The sequence below is a fragment of the Oncorhynchus nerka genome, linkage group LG12 (genome assembly GCF_034236695.1).
Source record: "Oncorhynchus nerka isolate Pitt River linkage group LG12, Oner_Uvic_2.0, whole genome shotgun sequence".
Lineage (NCBI taxonomy): Eukaryota > Metazoa > Chordata > Actinopteri > Salmoniformes > Salmonidae > Oncorhynchus > Oncorhynchus nerka.
In genome coordinates, this window is record NC_088407.1 from 325,637 (window position 1) to 346,690 (window position 21,054).

Here is a 21,054-nt window from a genome sequence, read left to right on the forward strand (position 1 = left end):
TTTTTGTAGTGATCACCTAGCAACAGGCTGTCGTTTAGCTGTGATCACCTAGCAAGAGGCTGTTGTTTAGCTTTGATAACCTAGCAACAGGCTGTTGTTTAGCTGTGTTTTTGTAGTGATCACCTAGCAACAGGCTGTCGTTTAGCTGTGATCACCTAGCAACAGGCTGTTGTTTAGCTGTGTTTTTGTAGTGATCAGCAAGCAAGAGGATGTCGTTTAGCTGTGATCACCAAGCAAGAGGCTGTTGTTTAGCTGTGATCACCTAGCAACAGGCTGTTGTTTAGCTGTGATCACCTAGCAAGAGGCTATTGTTTAGCTGTGATCACCTAGCAAGAGGCTATTGTTTAGCTGTGATCACCTAGCAAGAGGCTATTGTTTAGCTGTGATCACCTAGCAACAGGCTGTTGTTTAGCTGTGATCACCAAGCAAGAGGCTGTTGTTTAGCTGTGATCACCTAGCAAGAGGCTGTTGTTTAGCTGTGATCACCTAGCAAGAGGCTATTTTTTAGCTGTGATCACCTAGCAAGAGGCTATTGTTTAGCTGTGATCACCTAGCAAGAGGCTATTGTTTAGCTGTGATCACCTAGCAACAGGCTGTTGTTTAGCTGTGATCACCAAGCAAGAGGCTGTTGTTTAGCTGCGATCACCTAGCAAGAGGCTATTGTTTAGCTGTGTTTTTGTAGTGATCACCAAGCAACAGACTGTTGTTTAGTTGTGATCACCTAGCAACAGGCAGTTGTTTAGCTGTGATCACCTAGCAAGAGGCTGTTGTTTAGCAGTGTTTTTGTAGTGATCGCAAAGCAAGAGGCTGTCATTAAGCTATGATTACCAAGCAAGAGGCTGTTGTTTAGCTGTGTTTTTGTAGTGATCACCAAGCAACAGACTGTTGTTTAGTTGTGATCACCTAGCAACAGGCAGTTGTTTAGCTGCGATCACCTAGCAAGAGGCTGTTGTTTAGCAGTGTTTTTGTAGTGATCGCAAAGCAAGAGGCTGTCATTAAGCTATGATTACCAAGCAAGAGGCTGTTGTTTAGCTGTGTTTTTGTAGTGATCACCTAGCAACAGACTGTTGTTTAGCTGTGATCACCTAGCAACAGGCCGTTGTTTAGCTGTGATCACCTAGCAACAGGATGTCGTTTAGCTGCAAGAGGATGTTGTTTAGCTGTGTTTTTGTAGTGATCATCAAGCAACAGGATGTCGTTTAGTTGCAAGAGGATGTTGTTTAGCTGTGTTTTTGTAGTGATCATCAAGCAACAGGATGTCGTTTAGCTGCAAGAGGATGTTGTTTAGCTGTGTTTTTGTAGTGATCATCAAGCAACAGGATGTCGTTTAGCTGCAAGAGGATGTTGTTTAGCTGTGTTTTTGTAGTGATCACCAAGCAACAGGCTGTCGTTTAGGTGTGATCACCTAGCAAGAGGCTGTTGTTTAGCTTTGATAACCTAGCAACAGGCTGTTGTTTCGCTGTGTTTTTGTAGTGATCACCTAGCAACAGGCTGTCGTTTAGCTGTGATCACCTAGCAAGAGGCTGTTGTTTAGCTTTGATAACCTAGCAACAGGCTGTTGTTTAGCTGTGTTTTTGTAGTGATCACCTAGCAACAGGCTGTCGTTTAGCTGTGATCACCTAGCAACAGGCTGTTGTTTAGCTGTGTTTTTGTAGTGATCAGCAAGCAAGAGGATGTCGTTTAGCTGTGATCACCAAGCAAGAGGCTGTTGTTTAGCTGTGATCACCTAGCAACAGGCTGTTGTTTAGCTGTGATCACCTAGCAAGAGGCTATTGTTTAGCTGTGATCACCTAGCAAGAGGCTATTGTTTAGCTGTGATCACCTAGCAAGAGGCTATTGTTTAGCTGTGATCACCTAGCAACAGGCTGTTGTTTAGCTGTGATCACCAAGCAAGAGGCTGTTGTTTAGCTGTGATCACCTAGCAAGAGGCTGTTGTTTAGCTGTGATCACCTAGCAAGAGGCTATTTTTAGCTGTGATCACCTAGCAAGAGGCTATTGTTTAGCTGTGATCACCTAGCAAGAGGCTATTGTTTAGCTGTGATCACCTAGCAACAGGCTGTTGTTTAGCTGTGATCACCAAGCAAGAGGCTGTTGTTTAGCTGCGATCACCTAGCAAGAGGCTATTGTTTAGCTGTGTTTTTGTAGTGATCACCAAGCAACAGACTGTTGTTTAGTTGTGATCACCTAGCAACAGGCAGTTGTTTAGCTGTGATCACCTAGCAAGAGGCTGTTGTTTAGCAGTGTTTTTGTAGTGATCGCAAAGCAAGAGGCTGTCATTAAGCTATGATTACCAAGCAAGAGGCTGTTGTTTAGCTGTGTTTTTGTAGTGATCACCAAGCAACAGACTGTTGTTTAGTTGTGATCACCTAGCAACAGGCAGTTGTTTAGCTGCGATCACCTAGCAAGAGGCTGTTGTTTAGCAGTGTTTTTGTAGTGATCGCAAAGCAAGAGGCTGTCATTAAGCTATGATCACCTAGCAACAGACTGTTGTTTAGCTGTGATCACCTAGCAACAGGCCGTTGTTTAGCTGTGATCACCTAGCAACAGGCTGTTGTTTAGCTTTGTTTTTGTAGTGATCATCAAGCAAGGGGCTGTCATTTAGCTATGATTACCAAGCAATAGGCTGTTGTTTAGCAGTGTTTTTGTAGTGATCGCAAAGCAAGAGGCTTTTTTTTAGCTGTGATCACCTAGCAACAGGCTGTTGTTTAGCTGTGATCACCTAGCAACAGGCTGTTGTTTAGCTGTGATCTCCTTGCAACAGGCTGTTGTTTAGCTGTGTTTTTGCTGTGATCACCAAGCAAGAGGCTGTTGTTTAGCTGCAAGAGGCTATTGTTTAGCTGTGTTTTTGTAGTGATCATCAAACAAGAGGATGTCGTTTAGCTGCAAGAGGATGTTGTTTAGCTGTGTTTTTGTAGTGATCATCAAGCAACAGGCTGTTGTTTAGCTGTGATCACCTATCACGATGCTGTTGTTTAGCTGTGATCACCAAGCTAGAAGCTTTTCTTTAGCTGTGATCACCTAGCAACAGGTTGTTGTTTAATTGTGTTTTTGTAGTGATCACCTAGCAACATGCTGTTGTTTAGCTGTGTTTTTGTAGTGATCACCTATCAAGAGGCTGTTGCTTAGCTGTAATCACCTAGCAACAGGCCATTGTTTAGCTTTGATCACCTATCAAGTGGCTGTTATTTAGCTGTGATTTCCTAGCAACAGGCTGTTGTTTAATTGTGTTTTTGTAGTGATCACCAAGCAACAGGCTGTTGTTTAGCTGTGTTTTTGTAGTGATCACCAAGCAAGAGGCTGTTGTTTAGCTGTGATCACCTATCAAGAGGCTGTTGTTTAGCTGTGATCACCTAGCAACAGGCTGTTGTTTAGCTGTGATCACCTATCAAGTGGCTGTTATTTAGCTGTGATAACCTAGCAACAGGCTGTTGTTTAGCTGTGATCACCTAGCAACAGGCTGTTGTTTAGCTGTGCTTTTGTAGTGATCATCAAGCAACAGGATGTCGTTTAGCTGCAAGAGGCTGTTGTTTAGCTGTGTTTTTGTAGTGATCATCAAGCAAGAGGCTGTTGTTTAGCTGTGTTTTTGTAGTGATCATCAAGCAACAGGATGTCGTTTAGCTGCAAGAGGATGTTGTTTAGCTGTGTTTTTGTAGTGATCATCAAGCAACAGGATGTTGTTTAGCTGCAAGAGGATGTTGTTTAGCTGTGTTTTTGTAGTGATCATCAAGCAACAGGATGTCGTTTAGCTGCAAGAGGATGTTGTTTAGCTGTGTTTTTGTAGTGATCATCAAGCAACAGGATGTCGTTTAGCTGCAAGAGGATGTTGTTTAGCTGTGTTTTTGTAGTGACCATCAAGCAACAGGATGTCGTTTAGCTGCAAGAGGATGTTGTTTAGCTGTGTTTTTGTAGTTAACACCAGGGAAGAGGCTGGTATTTCGCTGTGTTTTTGTAGTGATCACCAAGCAACAGGCTGTCATTTAGGTGTGATCACCTAGCAAGAGGCTGTTGTTTAGCTTTGATAACCTAGCAACAGGCTGTTGTTTAGCTGTGTTTTTGTAGTGATCACCTAGCAACAGGCTGTCGTTTAGCTGTGATCACCTAGCAAGAGGCTGTTGTTTAGCTTTGATAACCTAGCAACAGGCTGTTGTTTAGCTGTGTTTTTGTAGTGATCACCTAGCAACAGGCTGTCGTTTAGCTGTGATCACCTAGCAACAGGCTGTTGTTTAGCTGTGTTTTTGTAGTGATCAGCAAGCAAGAGGATGTCGTTTAGCTGTGATCACCAAGCAAGAGGCTGTTGTTTAGCTGTGATCACCTAGCAACAGGCTGTTGTTTAGCTGTGATCACCTAGCAAGAGGCTATTGTTTAGCTGTGATCACCTAGCAAGAGGCTATTGTTTAGCTGTGATCACCTAGCAACAGGCTGTTGTTTAGCTGTGATCACCAAGCAAGAGGCTGTTATTTAGCTGTGTTTTTGTAGTGATCACCAAGCAAGAGGCTGTTGTTTAGCTGTGATCACCTAGCAACATGCTGTTGTTTAGCTGTGTTTTTGTAGTGATCACCAAGCAAGAGGCTGTTGTTTAGCTGTGATCACCTAGCAAGAGGCTGTTGTTTAGCTGTGATCACCTAGCAAGAGGCTATTTTTTAGCTGTGATCACCTAGCAAGAGGCTATTGTTTAGCTGTGATCACCTAGCAAGAGGCTATTGTTTAGCTGTGATCACCTAGCAACAGGCTGTTGTTTAGCTGTGATCACCAAGCAAGAGGCTGTTGTTTAGCTGCGATCACCTAGCAAGAGGCTATTGTTTAGCTGTGTTTTTCTAGTGATCACCAAGCAACAGACTGTTGTTTAGTTGTGATCACCTAGCAACAGGCAGTTGTTTAGCTGTGATCACCAAGTTAGTGGCTTTTCTTTAGCTGTGATCACCTAGCAACAGGCTGTTGTTTAGCTGTGTTTTTGTAGTGATCACCAAGCAAGAGGCTGTTGTTTAGCTGTGATCACCTAGCAAGAGGCTGTTGTTTAGCTGTGTTTTTGTAGTGATCACCAAGCAACAGACGGTTGTTTAGCTGTGATCACCTAGCAACAGGCTGTTGTTTAGCTGTGTTTTTGTAGTGATCACCTAGCAACAGGCTGTTGTTTAGCTGTGTTTTTGTAGTGATCACCAAGCAAGTGGCTGTTGTTTAGCTGTGATCACCTAGCAACAGGCTGTTGTTTAGCTGTGTTTTTGTAGTGATCACCTAGCAACAGGCTGTTGTTTAGCTGTGTTTTTGTAGTGATCACCAAGCAAGAGGCTGTTGTTTAGCTGTGATCACCTATCAAGAGGCTGTTGTTTAGCTGTGATCACCTAGCAACAGGCCGTTGTTTTGCTGTGTTTTTATAGTGATCACCAAGCAAGAGGCTGTTGTTTAGCTGTGATCACCTAGCAACATGCTGTTGTTTAGTTGTGATCACCTAGCAACAGGCTGTTGTTTAGCTCTGTTTTTGTAGTGATCACCAAGCAAGAGGCTGTTGTTTAGCTGTGATCACCTATCAAGAGGCTGTTGTTTAGTTGTGATCACCTAGCAACAGACTGTTGCTTAACTGTGATCACCTAGCAACAGGATGTTGTTTAGCTGTGATCACCTAGCAACAAGCTGTTGTTTAGTTGTGTTTTTGTAGTGATCGCAAAGCAAGAGGCTGTTGTTTAGTTGTGTTTTTGTAGTGATCGCAAAGCAAGAGGCTGTTGTTTAGCTGTGTTTTTGTAGTGATTGCAAAGCAACAGGCTGTTGTTTAGCTGTGATCACCTGGCAAGAGGCTGTTGTTTAGCAGTTTTTATGAAGTGATCTCCTAGCAACAGGCTGTTGTTTAACTGTGTCCAGACACTGGACAGAGGAAGAATGTATAGAAGTGTTATGGACAGACTAATCTAAGTTTGAGGGGTTTGGATCACAAAGAAGAACATTCGTGAGACGCAGAAAAAATGAAAAGATGCTGGAGGAGTGCTTGACGCCATCTGTAAAGCATGGTGGAGGCAATGTGATGGTCTGGGGGTGCTTTGGGGATGGTAAAGTGGGAGATTTGTTCAGGATAAAAGGGATCTTGAAGAAGGAAGGCCATACCCTGTGGACGCCGCTTAATTATGAGCCAATTTCCTCCTACAACAGGACAATGACCCAAAGCACAGCTCCAAACTATGCAAGAACTATTTAGGGAAGAAGTAGTCAGCTGGTATTCTGTCTACAATGGAGTGGCCAGCACAGTCACCGGATCTCAACCCTATTGAGCTGTTGTGGGAGCAGCTTGACCGTATGGTACGTAAGAAGTGCCCATCAAGCCAATCCAACTTGTGGGAGGTGCTTCAGGAATCATGGGGTGAAATCTCTTCAGATTACCTCAACACATTGACAACTGGTTTCATCAGACCAGAAAATCTTGTCCTTTAGGTGCCTTTTGGCTCCAAGCGGGCTGTCATGTGTCTATTACTGAGTGGCTTCTATTATCATAAAGGCAAATTAATTTAATTGAAACTTTTAAATGAGAAGTAGTGTAGGGAATATGAAGTGGAAAAAGTAACCTGCTGAAAATGAGTCTGTAACCTGCTGATTAGCCGACACTAATGGAAAACACTGGTGTGTGTGTGTGTTTTAAAGCCCTTTACCAGGCTATAATATAAGATGTTATGACTAACAAAGTCTGTGTGTGTGTGTGTGTGTGTGTGTGTGTTATGTTTTAAAGCCCTTTACCAGGCTATAATATAAGATGTTATGACTAACAAAGTGTGTGTGTGTGTGTGTGTGTGTGTGTGTATGTTTTAAAGCCCTTTACCAGGCTCTAATATAAGATGTTATGACTAACAAAGTGTGTGTGTGTGTGTGCGTGCGTGCGTGCGTGTCTGTGTGTGTGTGTGTATGTTTTAAAGCCCTTTACCAGGCTATAATATAAGATGTTATGACTAACAAAGTGTGTATGTGTGTGTGTGTGTGTGTGTGTGTGTTTTAAAGCCCTTTACCAGGCTATAATATAAGATGTTATGACTAACAAAGTGTGTGTGTGTGTGTGTGTGTGTGTGTGTGTGTGTGTGTGTGTGTGTGTGTGTGTGTAGCCTACAACAACTCCCTGCAGGTCCAGAACAACGATGAGTGCCCCCCTGATAATTACTTCATCCAGGAGGACAGTGGAGAGGTGAGGAACATCTAACCTCTGACCCCTAACCTCATACCTGAACCAAGTTCCTTAGGTTAAACTATACATGACAACAGCTGCTCTTTGTGTAGTCTTTGTTTGAGTCTTCCTGTCCAGCGACAACATTTAACAACTACCTAGGGACAGCGCTCGATACAAACCGCATCGCAGAAGATCTGCGTTATAGTGTGATTGAAATTGAAATTCCTGAGTTCGTGTAGACTGGTTAACCTACCCCATTCACAGTAAACACAGCATATTGGTTAGGGTTAGGGTTAACCTACCCCATTCACAGTAAACACAGCATATTGGTTAGGGTTAACCTACCCCATTCACAGTAAACACACCATATTGGTTAGGGTTAACCTACCCCATTCACAGTAAACACACCATATTGGTTAGGGTTAACCTACCCCATTCACAGTAAACACACCATATTGGTTAGGGTTAACCTACCCCATTCACAGTAAACACACCATATTGGTTAGGGTTAACCTACCCCATTCACAGTAAACACACCATATTGGTTAGGGTTAGGGTTAACCTACCCCATTCACAGTAAACACACCATATTGGTTAGGGTTAACCTACCCCATTCACAGTAAACACACCATATTGGTTAGGGTTAACCTACCCCATTCACAGTAAACACAGCATATTGGTTAGGGTTAACCTACCCCATTCACAGTAAACACACCATATTGGTTAGGGTTAACCTACCCCATTCACAGTAAACACAGCATATTGGTTAGGGTTAACCTACCCCATTCACAGTAAACACACCATATTGGTTAGGGTTAACCTACCCCATTCACAGTAAACACACCATATTGGTTAGGGTTAACCTACCCCATTCACAGTAAACACACCATATTGGTTAGGGTTAGGGTTAACCTACCCCATTCACAGTAAACACACCATATTGGTTAGGGTTAACCTACCCCATTCACAGTAAACACACCATATTGGTTAGGGTTAGGGTTAACCTACCCCATTCACAGTAAACACACCATATTGGTTAGGGTTAACCTACCCCATTCACAGTAAACACAGCATATTGGTTAGGGTTAACCTACCCCATTCACAGTAAACACAGCATATTGGTTAGGGTTAACCTACCCCATTCACAGTAAACACAGCATATTGGTTAGGGTTAACCTACCCCATTCACAGTAAACACAGCATATTGGTTAGGGTTAACCTACCCCATTCACAGTAAACACAGCATATTGGTTAGGGTTAACCTACCCCATTCACAGTAAACACAGCATATTGGTTAGGGTTAACCTACCCCATTCACAGTAAACACACCATATTGGTTAGGGTTAACCTACCCCATTCACAGTAAACACACCATATTGGTTAGGGTTAGGGTTAACCTACCCCATTCACAGTAAACACAGCATATTGGTTAGGGTTAACCTACCCCATTCACAGTAAACACAGCATATTGGTTAGGGTTAACCTACCCCATTCACAGTAAACACAGCATATTGGTTAGGGTTAACCTACCCCATTCACAGTAAACACAGCATATTGGTTAGGGTTAGGGTTAACCTACCCCATTCACAGTAAACACAGCATATTGGTTAGGGTTAACCTACCCCATTCACAGTAAACACAGCATATTGGTTAGGGTTAACCTACCCCATTCACAGTAAACACACCATATTGGTTAGGGTTAACCTACCCCATTCACAGTAAACACACCATATTGGTTAGGTTAACCTACCCCATTCACAGTAAACACACCATATTGGTTAGGGTTAACCTACCCCATTCACAGTAAACACACCATATTGGTTAGGGTTAACCTACCCCATTCACAGTAAACACACCATATTGGTTAGGGTTAACCTACCCCATTCACAGTAAACACACCATATTGGTTAGGGTTAACCTACCCCATTCACAGTAAACACACCATATTGGTTAGGGTTAGGGTTAACCTACCCCATTCACAGTAAACACACCATATTGGTTAGGGTTAACCTACCCCATTCACAGTAAACACACCATATTGGTTAGGGTTAACCTACCCCATTCACAGTAAACACACCATATTGGTTAGGGTTAGGGTTAACCTACCCCGTTCACAGTAAACACACCATATTGGTTAGGGTTAGGGTTAACCTACCCCATTCACAGTAAACACACCATATTGGTTAGGGTTAACCTACCCCATTCACAGTAAACACACCATATTGGTTAGGGTTAGGGTTAACCTACCCCATTCACAGTAAACACACCATATTGGTTAGGGTTAACCTACCTCATTCACAGTAAACACAGCATATTGGTTAGGGTTAACCTACCCCATTCACAGTAAACACAGCATATTGGTTAGGGTTAACCTACCCCATTCACAGTAAACACACCATATTGGTTAGGGTTAGGGTTAACCTACCCCATTCACAGTAAACACACCATATTGGTTAGGGTTAACCTACCCCATTCACAGTAAACACACCATATTGGTTAGGGTTAACCTACCCCGTTCACAGTAAACACAGCATATTGGTTAGGGTTAACCTACCCCATTCACAGTAAACACACCATATTGGTTAGGGTTAGGGTTAACCTACCCCATTCACAGTAAACACACCATATTGGTTAGGGTTAACCTACCCCATTCACAGTAAACACAGCATATTGGTTAGGGTTAACCTACCCCATTCACAGTAAACACACCATATTGGTTAGGGTTAACCTACCCCATTCACAGTAAACACACCATATTGGTTAGGGTTAACCTACCCCATTCACAGTAAACACACCATATTGGTTAGGGTTAACCTACCCCATTCACAGTAAACACACCATATTGGTTAGGGTTAACCTACCCCATTCACAGTAAACACACCATATTGGTTAGGGTTAACCTACCCCATTCACAGTAAACACACCATATTGGTTAGGGTTAACCTACCCCATTCACAGTAAACACACCATATTGGTTAGGGTTAACCTACCCCATTCACAGTAAACACACCATATTGGTTAGGGTTAACCTACCCCATTCACAGTAAACACAGCATATTGGTTAGGGTTAACCTACCCCATTCACAGTAAACACAGCATATTGGTTAGGGTTAACCTACCCCATTCACAGTAAACACACCATATTGGTTAGGGTTAACCTACCCCATTCACAGTAAACACAGCATATTGGTTAGGGTTAACCTACCCCATTCACAGTAAACACAGCATATTGGTTAGGGTTAACCTACCCCATTCACAGTAAACACACCATATTGGTTAGGGTTAACCTACCCCATTCACAGTAAACACACCGTTAGGGTTAGGGTTAGGGTTAACCTACCCCATTCACAGTAAACACACCATATTGGTTAGGGTTAACCTACCCCATTCACAGTAAACACACCATATTGGTTAGGGTTAACCTACCCCATTCACAGTAAACACACCATATTGGTTAGGGTTAGGGTTAACCTACCCCGTTCACAGTAAACACACCATATTGGTTAGGGTTAGGGTTAACCTACCCCATTCACAGTAAACACACCATATTGGTTAGGGTTAACCTACCCCATTCACAGTAAACACACCATATTGGTTAGGGTTAGGGTTAACCTACCCCATTCACAGTAAACACACCATATTGGTTAGGGTTAACCTACCCCATTCACAGTAAACACAGCATATTGGTTAGGGTTAACCTACCCCATTCACAGTAAACACAGCATATTGGTTAGGGTTAACCTACCCCATTCACAGTAAACACACCATATTGGTTAGGGTTAGGGTTAACCTACCCCATTCACAGTAAACACACCATATTGGTTAGGGTTAACCTACCCCATTCACAGTAAACACACCATATTGGTTAGGGTTAACCTACCCCGTTCACAGTAAACACAGCATATTGGTTAGGGTTAACCTACCCCATTCACAGTAAACACACCATATTGGTTGGGGTTAGGGTTAACCTACCCCATTCACAGTAAACACACCATATTGGTTAGGGTTAACCTACCCCATTCACAGTAAACACAGCATATTGGTTAGGGTTAACCTACCCCATTCACAGTAAACACACCATATTGGTTAGGGTTAACCTACCCCATTCACAGTAAACACACCATATTGGTTAGGGTTAACCTACCACATTCACAGTAAACACACCATATTGGTTAGGGTTAGGGTTAACCTACCCCATTCACAGTAAACACATCATATTGGTTAGGGTTAACCTACCCCATTCACAGTAAACACACCATATTGGTTAGGGTTAACCTACCCCATTCACAGTAAACACACCATATTGGTTAGGGTTAGGGTTAACCTACCCCATTCACAGTAAACACACCATATTGGTTAGGGTTAACCTACCCCATTCACAGTAAACACACCATATTGGTTAGGGTTAACCTACCCCATTCACAGTAAACACAGCATATTGGTTAGGGTTAACCTACCCCATTCACAGTAAACACAGCATATTGGTTAGGGTTAACCTACCCCATTCACAGTAAACACACCATATTGGTTAGGGTTAACCTACCCCATTCACAGTAAACACACCATATTGGTTAGGGTTAACCTACCCCATTCACAGTAAACACACCATATTGGTTAGGGTTAACCTACCCCATTCACAGTAAACACACCATATTGGTTAGGGTTAACCTACCCCATTCACAGTAAACACACCATATTGGTTAGGGTTAACCTACCCCATTCACAGTAAACACACCATATTGGTTAGGGTTAACCTACCCCATTCACAGTAAACACACCATATTGGTTAGGGTTAACCTACCCCATTCACAGTAAACACACCATATTGGTTAGGGTTAACCTACCCCATTCACAGTAAACACAGCATATTGGTTAGGGTTAACCTACCCCATTCACAGTAAACACACCATATTGGTTAGGGTTAGGGTTAACCTACCCCATTCACAGTAAACACAGCATATTGGTTAGGGTTAGGGTTAACCTACCCCATTCACAGTAAACACACCATATTGGTTAGGGTTAACCTACCCCATTCACAGTAAACACACCATATTGGTTAGGGTTAGGGTTAACCTACCCCATTCACAGTAAACACACCATATTGGTTAGGGTTAACCTACCCCATTCACAGTAAACACACCATATTGGTTAGGGTTAACCTACCCCATTCACAGTAAACACACCATATTGGTTAGGGTTAACCTACCCCATTCACAGTAAACACAGCATATTGGTTAGGGTTAACCTACCCCATTCACAGTAAACACAGCATATTGGTTAGGGTTAGGGTTAACCTACCCCATTCACAGTAAACACAGCATATTGGTTAGGGTTAACCTACCCCATTCACAGTAAACACAGCATATTGGTTAGGGTTAACCTACCCCATTCACAGTAAACACAGCATATTGGTTAGGGTTAACCTACCCCATTCACAGTAAACACACCATATTGGTTAGGGTTAGGGTTAACCTACCCCATTCACAGTAAACACACCATATTGGTTAGGGTTAGGGTTAACCTACCCCATTCACAGTAAACACAGCATATTGGTTAGGGTTAACCTACCCCATTCACAGTAAACACACCATATTGGTTAGGGTTAACCTACCCCATTCACAGTAAACACACCATATTGGTTAGGGTTAACCTACCCCATTCACAGTAAACACACCATATTGGTTAGGGTTAACCTACCCCATTCACAGTAAACACACCATATTGGTTAGGGTTAACCTACCCCATTCACAGTAAACACACCATATTGGTTAGGGTTAACCTACCCCATTCACAGTAAACACACCATATTGGTTAGGGTTAACCTACCCCATTCACAGTAAACACAGCATATTGGTTAGGGTTAACCTACCCCATTCACAGTAAACACAGCATATTGGTTAGGGTTAACCTACCCCATTCACAGTAAACACACCATATTGGTTAGGGTTAACCTACCCCATTCACAGTAAACACAGCATATTGGTTAGGGTTAACCTACCCCATTCACAGTAAACACAGCATATTGGTTAGGGTTAACCTACCCCATTCACAGTAAACACACCATATTGGTTAGGGTTAACCTACCCCATTCACAGTAAACACACCGTTAGGGTTGGTTAGGGTTAACCTACCCCATTCACAGTAAACACACCATATTGGTTAGGGTTAACCTACCCCATTCACAGTAAACACACCATATTGGTTAGGGTTAACCTACCCCATTCACAGTAAACACACCATATTGGTTAGGGTTAGGGTTAACCTACCCCATTCACAGTAAACACACCATATTGGTTAGGGTTAGGGTTAACCTACCCCATTCACAGTAAACACACCATATTGGTTAGGGTTAACCTACCCCATTCACAGTAAACACACCATATTGGTTAGGGTTAGGGTTAACCTACCCCATTCACAGTAAACACACCATATTGGTTAGGGTTAACCTACCCCATTCACAGTAAACACAGCATATTGGTTAGGGTTAACCTACCCCATTCACAGTAAACACAGCATATTGGTTAGGGTTAACCTACCCCATTCACAGTAAACACACCATATTGGTTAGGGTTAGGGTTAACCTACCCCATTCACAGTAAACACACCATATTGGTTAGGGTTAACCTACCCCATTCACAGTAAACACACCATATTGGTTAGGGTTAACCTACCCCGTTCACAGTAAACACAGCATATTGGTTAGGGTTAACCTACCCCATTCACAGTAAACACACCATATTGGGGTTAGGGTTAACCTACCCCATTCACAGTAAACACACCATATTGGTTAGGGTTAACCTACCCCATTCACAGTAAACACAGCATATTGGTTAGGGTTAACCTACCCCATTCACAGTAAACACACCATATTGGTTAGGGTTAACCTACCCCATTCACAGTAAACACACCATATTGGTTAGGGTTAACCTACCACATTCACAGTAAACACACCATATTGGTTAGGGTTAGGGTTAACCTACCCCATTCACAGTAAACACATCATATTGGTTAGGGTTAACCTACCCCATTCACAGTAAACACACCATATTGGTTAGGGTTAACCTACCCCATTCACAGTAAACACACCATATTGGTTAGGGTTAGGGTTAACCTACCCCATTCACAGTAAACACACCATATTGGTTAGGGTTAACCTACCCCATTCACAGTAAACACACCATATTGGTTAGGGTTAACCTACCCCATTCACAGTAAACACAGCATATTGGTTAGGGTTAACCTACCCCATTCACAGTAAACACAGCATATTGGTTAGGGTTAACCTACCCCATTCACAGTAAACACACCATATTGGTTAGGGTTAACCTACCCCATTCACAGTAAACACACCATATTGGTTAGGGTTAACCTACCCCATTCACAGTAAACACACCATATTGGTTAGGGTTAACCTACCCCATTCACAGTAAACACACCATATTGGTTAGGGTTAACCTACCCCATTCACAGTAAACACACCATATTGGTTAGGGTTAACCTACCCCATTCACAGTAAACACACCATATTGGTTAGGGTTAACCTACCCCATTCACAGTAAACACACCATATTGGTTAGGGTTAACCTACCCCATTCACAGTAAACACACCATATTGGTTAGGTTAACCTACCCCATTCACAGTAAACACAGCATATTGGTTAGGGTTAACCTACCCCATTCACAGTAAACACACCATATTGGTTAGGGGGTTAACCTACCCCATTCACAGTAAACACAGCATATTGGTTAGGGTTAGGGTTAACCTACCCCATTCACAGTAAACACACCATATTGGTTAGGGTTAACCTACCCCATTCACAGTAAACACACCATATTGGTTAGGGTTAGGGTTAACCTACCCCATTCACAGTAAACACACCATATTGGTTAGGGTTAACCTACCCCATTCACAGTAAACACACCATATTGGTTAGGGTTAACCTACCCCATTCACAGTAAACACACCATATTGGTTAGGGTTAACCTACCCCATTCACAGTAAACACAGCATATTGGTTAGGGTTAACCTACCCCATTCACAGTAAACACAGCATATTGGTTAGGGTTAGGGTTAACCTACCCCATTCACAGTAAACACAGCATATTGGTTAGGGTTAACCTACCCCATTCACAGTAAACACAGCATATTGGTTAGGGTTAACCTACCCCATTCACAGTAAACACAGCATATTGGTTAGGGTTAACCTACCCCATTCACAGTAAACACACCATATTGGTTAGGGTTAGGGTTAACCTACCCCATTCACAGTAAACACACCATATTGGTTAGGGTTAGGGTTAACCTACCCCATTCACAGTAAACACAGCATATTGGTTAGGGTTAACCTACCCCATTCACAGTAAACACACCATATTGGTTAGGGTTAACCTACCCCATTCACAGTAAACACAGCATATTGGTTAGGGTTAGGGTTAACCTACCCCATTCACAGTAAACACAGCATATTGGTTAGGGTTAACCTACCCCATTCACAGTAAACACACCATATTGGTTAGGGTTAACCTACCCCATTCACAGTAAACACACCATATTGGTTAGGGTTAACCTACCCCATTCACAGTAAACACACCATATTGGTTAGGGTTAACCTACCCCATTCACAGTAAACACAGTATATTGGTTAGGGTTAACCTACCCCATTCACAGTAAACACACCATATTGGTTAGGGTTAACCTACCCCATTCACAGTAAACACACCATATTGGTTAGGGTTAACCTACCCCATTCACAGTAAACACAGCATATTGGTTAGGGTTAACCTACCCCATTCACAGTAAACACAGTATATTGGTTAGGGTTAACCTACCCCATTCACAGTAAACACAGCATATTGGTTAGGGTTAACCTACCCCATTCACAGTAAACACAGCATATTGGTTAGGGTTAACCTACCCCATTCACAGTAAACACAGCATATTGGTTAGGGTTAGGGTTAACCTACCCCATTCACAGTAAACACACCATATTGGTTAGGGTTAACCTACCCCATTCACAGTAAACACACCATATTGGTTAGGGTTAACCTACCCCATTCACAGTAAACACAGCATATTGGTTAGGGTTAACCTACCCCATTCACAGTAAACACAGCATATTGGTTAGGGTTAACCTACCCCATTCACAGTAAACACACCATATTGGTTAGGGTTAACCTACCCCATTCACAGTAAACACAGCATATTGGTTAGGGTTAACCTACCCCATTCACAGTAAACACAGCATATTGGTTAGGGTTAACCTACCCCATTCACAGTAAACACACCATATTGGTTAGGGTTAGGGTTAACCTACCCCATTCACAGTAAACACACCATATTGGTTAGGGTTAGGGTTAACCTACCCCATTCACAGTAAACACAGCATATTGGTTAGGGTTAACCTACCCCATTCACAGTAAACACACCATATTGGTTAGGGTTAACCTACCCCATTCACAGTAAACACAGCATATTGGTTAGGGTTAGGGTTAACCTACCCCATTCACAGTAAACACAGCATATTGGTTAGGGTTAACCTACCCCATTCACAGTAAACACACCATATTGGTTAGGGTTAACCTATCCCATTCACAGTAAACACAGCATATTGGTTAAGGTTAACCTACCCCATTCACAGTAAACACACCATATTGGTTAGGGTTAACCTACCCCATTCACAGTAAACACAGCATATTGGTTAGGGTTAGGGTTAACCTACCCCATTCACAGTAAACACACCATATTGGTTAGGGTTAACCTACCCCATTCACAGTAAACACACCATATTGGTTAGGGTTAACCTATCCCATTCACAGTAAACACACCATATTGGTTAGGGTTAACCTACCCCATTCACAGTAAACACAGTATATTGGTTAGGGTTAACCTACCCCATTCACAGTAAACACAGCATATTGGTTAGGGTTAACCTACCCCATTCACAGTAAACACAGCATATTGGTTAGGGTTAACCTACCCCATTCACAGTAAACACACCATATTGGTTAGGGTTAACCTACCCCATTCACAGTAAACACAGCATATTGGTTAGGGTTAGGGTTAACCTACCCCATTCACAGTAAACACAGCATATTGGTTAGGGTTAACCTACCCCATTCACAGTAAACACACCATATTGGTTAGGGTTAACCTACCCCATTCACAGTAAACACACCATATTGGTTAGGGTTAACCTACCCCATTCACAGTAAACACAGCATATTGGTTAGGGTTAACCTACCCCATTCACAGTAAACACAGCATATTGGTTAGGGTTAACCTACCCCATTCACAGTAAACACAGCATATTGGTTAGGGTTAACCCACCCCATTCACAGTAAACACACCATATTGGTTAGGGTTAACCTACCCCATTCACAGTAAACACAGCATATTGGTTAGGGTTAACCTACCCCATTCACAGTAAACACAGCATATTGGTTAGGGTTAATCTACCCCATTCACAGTAAACACAGCATATTGGTTAGGGTTAACCTACCCCATTCACAGTAAACACAGCATATTGGTTAGGGTTAACCTACCCCATTCACAGTAAACACAGCATATTGGTTAGGGTTAGGGTTAACCTACCCCATTCACAGTAAACACACCATATTGGTTAGGGTTAACCTACCCCATTCACAGTAAACACACCATATTGGTTAGGGTTAACCTACCCCATTCACAGTAAACACACCATATTGGTTAGGGTTAACCTACCCCATTCACAGTAAACACAGCAAATTGGTTAGGGTTAACCTACCCCATTCACAGTAAACACAGCATATTGGTTAGGGTTAACCTACCCCATTCACAGTAAACACAGCATATTGGTTAGGGTTAACCTACCCCATTCACAGTAAACACAGCATATTGGTTAGGGTTAGGGTTAACCTACCCCATTCACAGTAAACACAGCATATTGGTTAGGGTTAACCTACCCCATTCACAGTAAACACACCATATTTGTTAGGGTTAACCTACCCCATTCACAGTAAACACACCATATTGGTTAGGGTTAACCTACCCCATTCACAGTAAACACAGCATATTGGTTAGGGTTAACCTACCCCATTCACAGTAAACACAGCATATTGGTTAGGGTTAACCTACCCCATTCACAGTAAACACAGCATATTGGTTAGGGTTAACCCACCCCATTCACAGTAAACACACCATATTGGTTAGGGTTAACCTACCCCATTCACAGTAAACACAGCATATTGGTTAGGGTTAACCTACCCCATTCACAGTAAACACAGCATATTGGTTAGGGTTAATCTACCCCATTCACAGTAAACACAGCATATTGGTTAGGGTTAACCTACCCCATTCACAGTAAACACAGCATATTGGTTAGGGTTAGGGTTAACCTACCCCATTCACAGTAAACACACCATATTGGTTAGGGTTAACCTACCCCATTCACAGTAAACACACCATATTGGTTAGGGTTAACCTACCCCATTCACAGTAAACACACCATATTGGTTAGGGTTAACCTACCCCATTCACAGTAAACACACCATATTGGTTAGGGTTAACCTACCCCATTCACAGTAAACACAGCAAATTGGTTAGGGTTAACCTACCCCATTCACAGTAAACACAGCAAATTGGTTAGGGTTAACCTACCCCATTCACAGTAAACACAGCATATTGGTTAGGGTTAACCTACCCCATTCACAGTAAACACAGCATATTGGTTAGGGATAACCTACCCCATTCACAGTAAACACAGCATATTGGTTAGGTTAGGTTAACCTACCCCATTCACAGTAAACACAGCATATTGGTTAGGGTTAACCTACCCCATTCACAGTAAACACACCATATTTGTTAGGGTTAACCTACCCCATTCACAGTAAACACACCATATTGGTTAGGGTTAACCTACCCCATTCACAGTAAACACAGCATATTGGTTAGGGTTAACCTACCCCATTCACAGTAAACACAGCATATTGGTTAGGGTTAACCTACCCCATTCACAGTAAACACAGCATATTGGTTAGGGTTAACCCACCCCATTCACAGTAAACACACCATATTGGTTAGGGTTAACCTACCCCATTCACAGTAAACACAGCATATTGGTTAGGGTTAACCTACCCCATTCACAGTAAACACAGCATATTGGTTAGGGTTAATCTACCCCATTCACAGTAAACACAGCATATTGGTTAGGGTTAACCTACCCCATTCACAGTAAACACAGCATATTGGTTAGGGTTAGGGTTAACCTACCCCATTCACAGTAAACACACCATATTGGTTAGGGTTAGGGTTAACCTACCCCATTCACAGTAAACACAGCATATTGGTTAGGGTTAACCTACCCCATTCACAGTAAACACAGCATATTGGTTAGGGTTAGGGTTAACCTACCCCATTCACAGTAAACACACCATATTGGTTAGGGTTAACCTACCCCATTCACAGTAAACACACCATATTGGTTAGGGTTAACCTACCCCATTCACAGTAAACACACCATATTGGTTAGGGTTAACCTACCCCATTCACAGTAAACACAGCAAATTGGTTAGGGTTAACCTACCCCATTCACAGTAAACACAGCATATTGGTTAGGGTTAACCTACCCCATTCACAGTAAACACAGCATATTGGTTAGGGATAACCTACCCCATTCACAGTAAACACAGCATATTGGTTAGGGTTAACCTACCCCATTCACAGTAAACACACCATATTGGTTAGGGTTAACCTACCCCATTCACAGTAAACACAGCATATTGGTTAGGGTTAACCTACCCCATTCACAGTAAACACACCATATTGGTTAGGGTTAACCTACCCCATTCACAGTAAACACAGCATATTGGTTAGGGTTAACCTACCCCATTCACAGTAAACACAGCATATTGGTTAGGGTTAACCTACCCCATTCACAGTAAACACACCATATTGGTTAGGGTTAACCTACCCCATTCACAGTAAACACACCATATTGGTTAGGGTTAACCTACCCCATTCACAGTAAACACAGCATATTGGTTAGGGTTAACCTACCCCATTCACAGTAAACACACCATATTGGTTAGGGTTAGGGTTAACCTACCCCATTCACAGTAAACACAGCATATTGGTTAGGGTTAACCTACCCCATTCACAGTAAACACACCATATTGGTTAGGGTTAACCTACCCCATTCACAGTAAACACACCATATTGGTTAGGGTTAACCTACCCCATTCACAGTAAACACAGCATATTGGTTAGGGTTAACCTACCCCATTCACAGTAAACACAGCATATTGGTTAGGGTTAACCTACCCCATTCACAGTAAACACAGCATATTGGTTAGGGTTAACCTACCCCATTCACAGTAAACACAGCATATTGGTTAGGGTTAACCTACCCCATTCACAGTAAACACACCATATGTCGGCTCACTCAGAAATTACCTTAAAATTTCAATCGAGCTATAACGCAGAACTATATCGCAAAACAAGGAAGAACTAGCTAGCTGGCTAATTCTCCCCCGACCCAGGGAAGAACTAGCAAGCTGGCTAAATCTACCCCTACCCAGGGAAGAACTAGCAAGCTGGCTAAATCTACCCCTACCCAGGGAAGAACTAGCAAGCTGGCTAAATCTACCCCTACCCAGGGAAGAACTAGCAAGCTGGCTAAATCTACCCCTACCCAGGGAAGAACTAGCAAGCTGGCTAAATCTACCCCTACCCAGGGAAGAACTAGCAAGCTGGCTAAATCTACCCCTACCCAGGGAAGAACTAGCAAGCTGGCTAATTCTCCCCCGACCCAGGGAAGAACTAGCAAGCTGGCTAAATCTACCCCTACCCAGGGAAGAACTAGCAAGCTGGCTAAATCTACCCCTACCCAGGGAAGAACTAGCTAGCTGGCTAATTCTCCCCCGACCCAGGGAAGAACTAG

At 42.6% G+C, this 21,054-nt stretch overlaps 1 protein-coding gene across 2 annotated transcripts in view; it reads left to right on the forward strand.

Moving 5' to 3' along the window:
- Nucleotides 1-21,054, forward strand: part of atp1b2a (ATPase Na+/K+ transporting subunit beta 2a) — a 121,788-nt gene that overhangs the window by 74,643 nt on the left and 26,091 nt on the right. For both annotated transcript variants that reach the window (XM_065025100.1, XM_065025101.1), the window contains exon 4: nucleotides 7,077-7,156. In XM_065025100.1, the coding sequence (XP_064881172.1) occupies nucleotides 7,077-7,156 (80 nt within the window). The remainder of the gene's footprint in view (nucleotides 1-7,076; nucleotides 7,157-21,054) is intronic.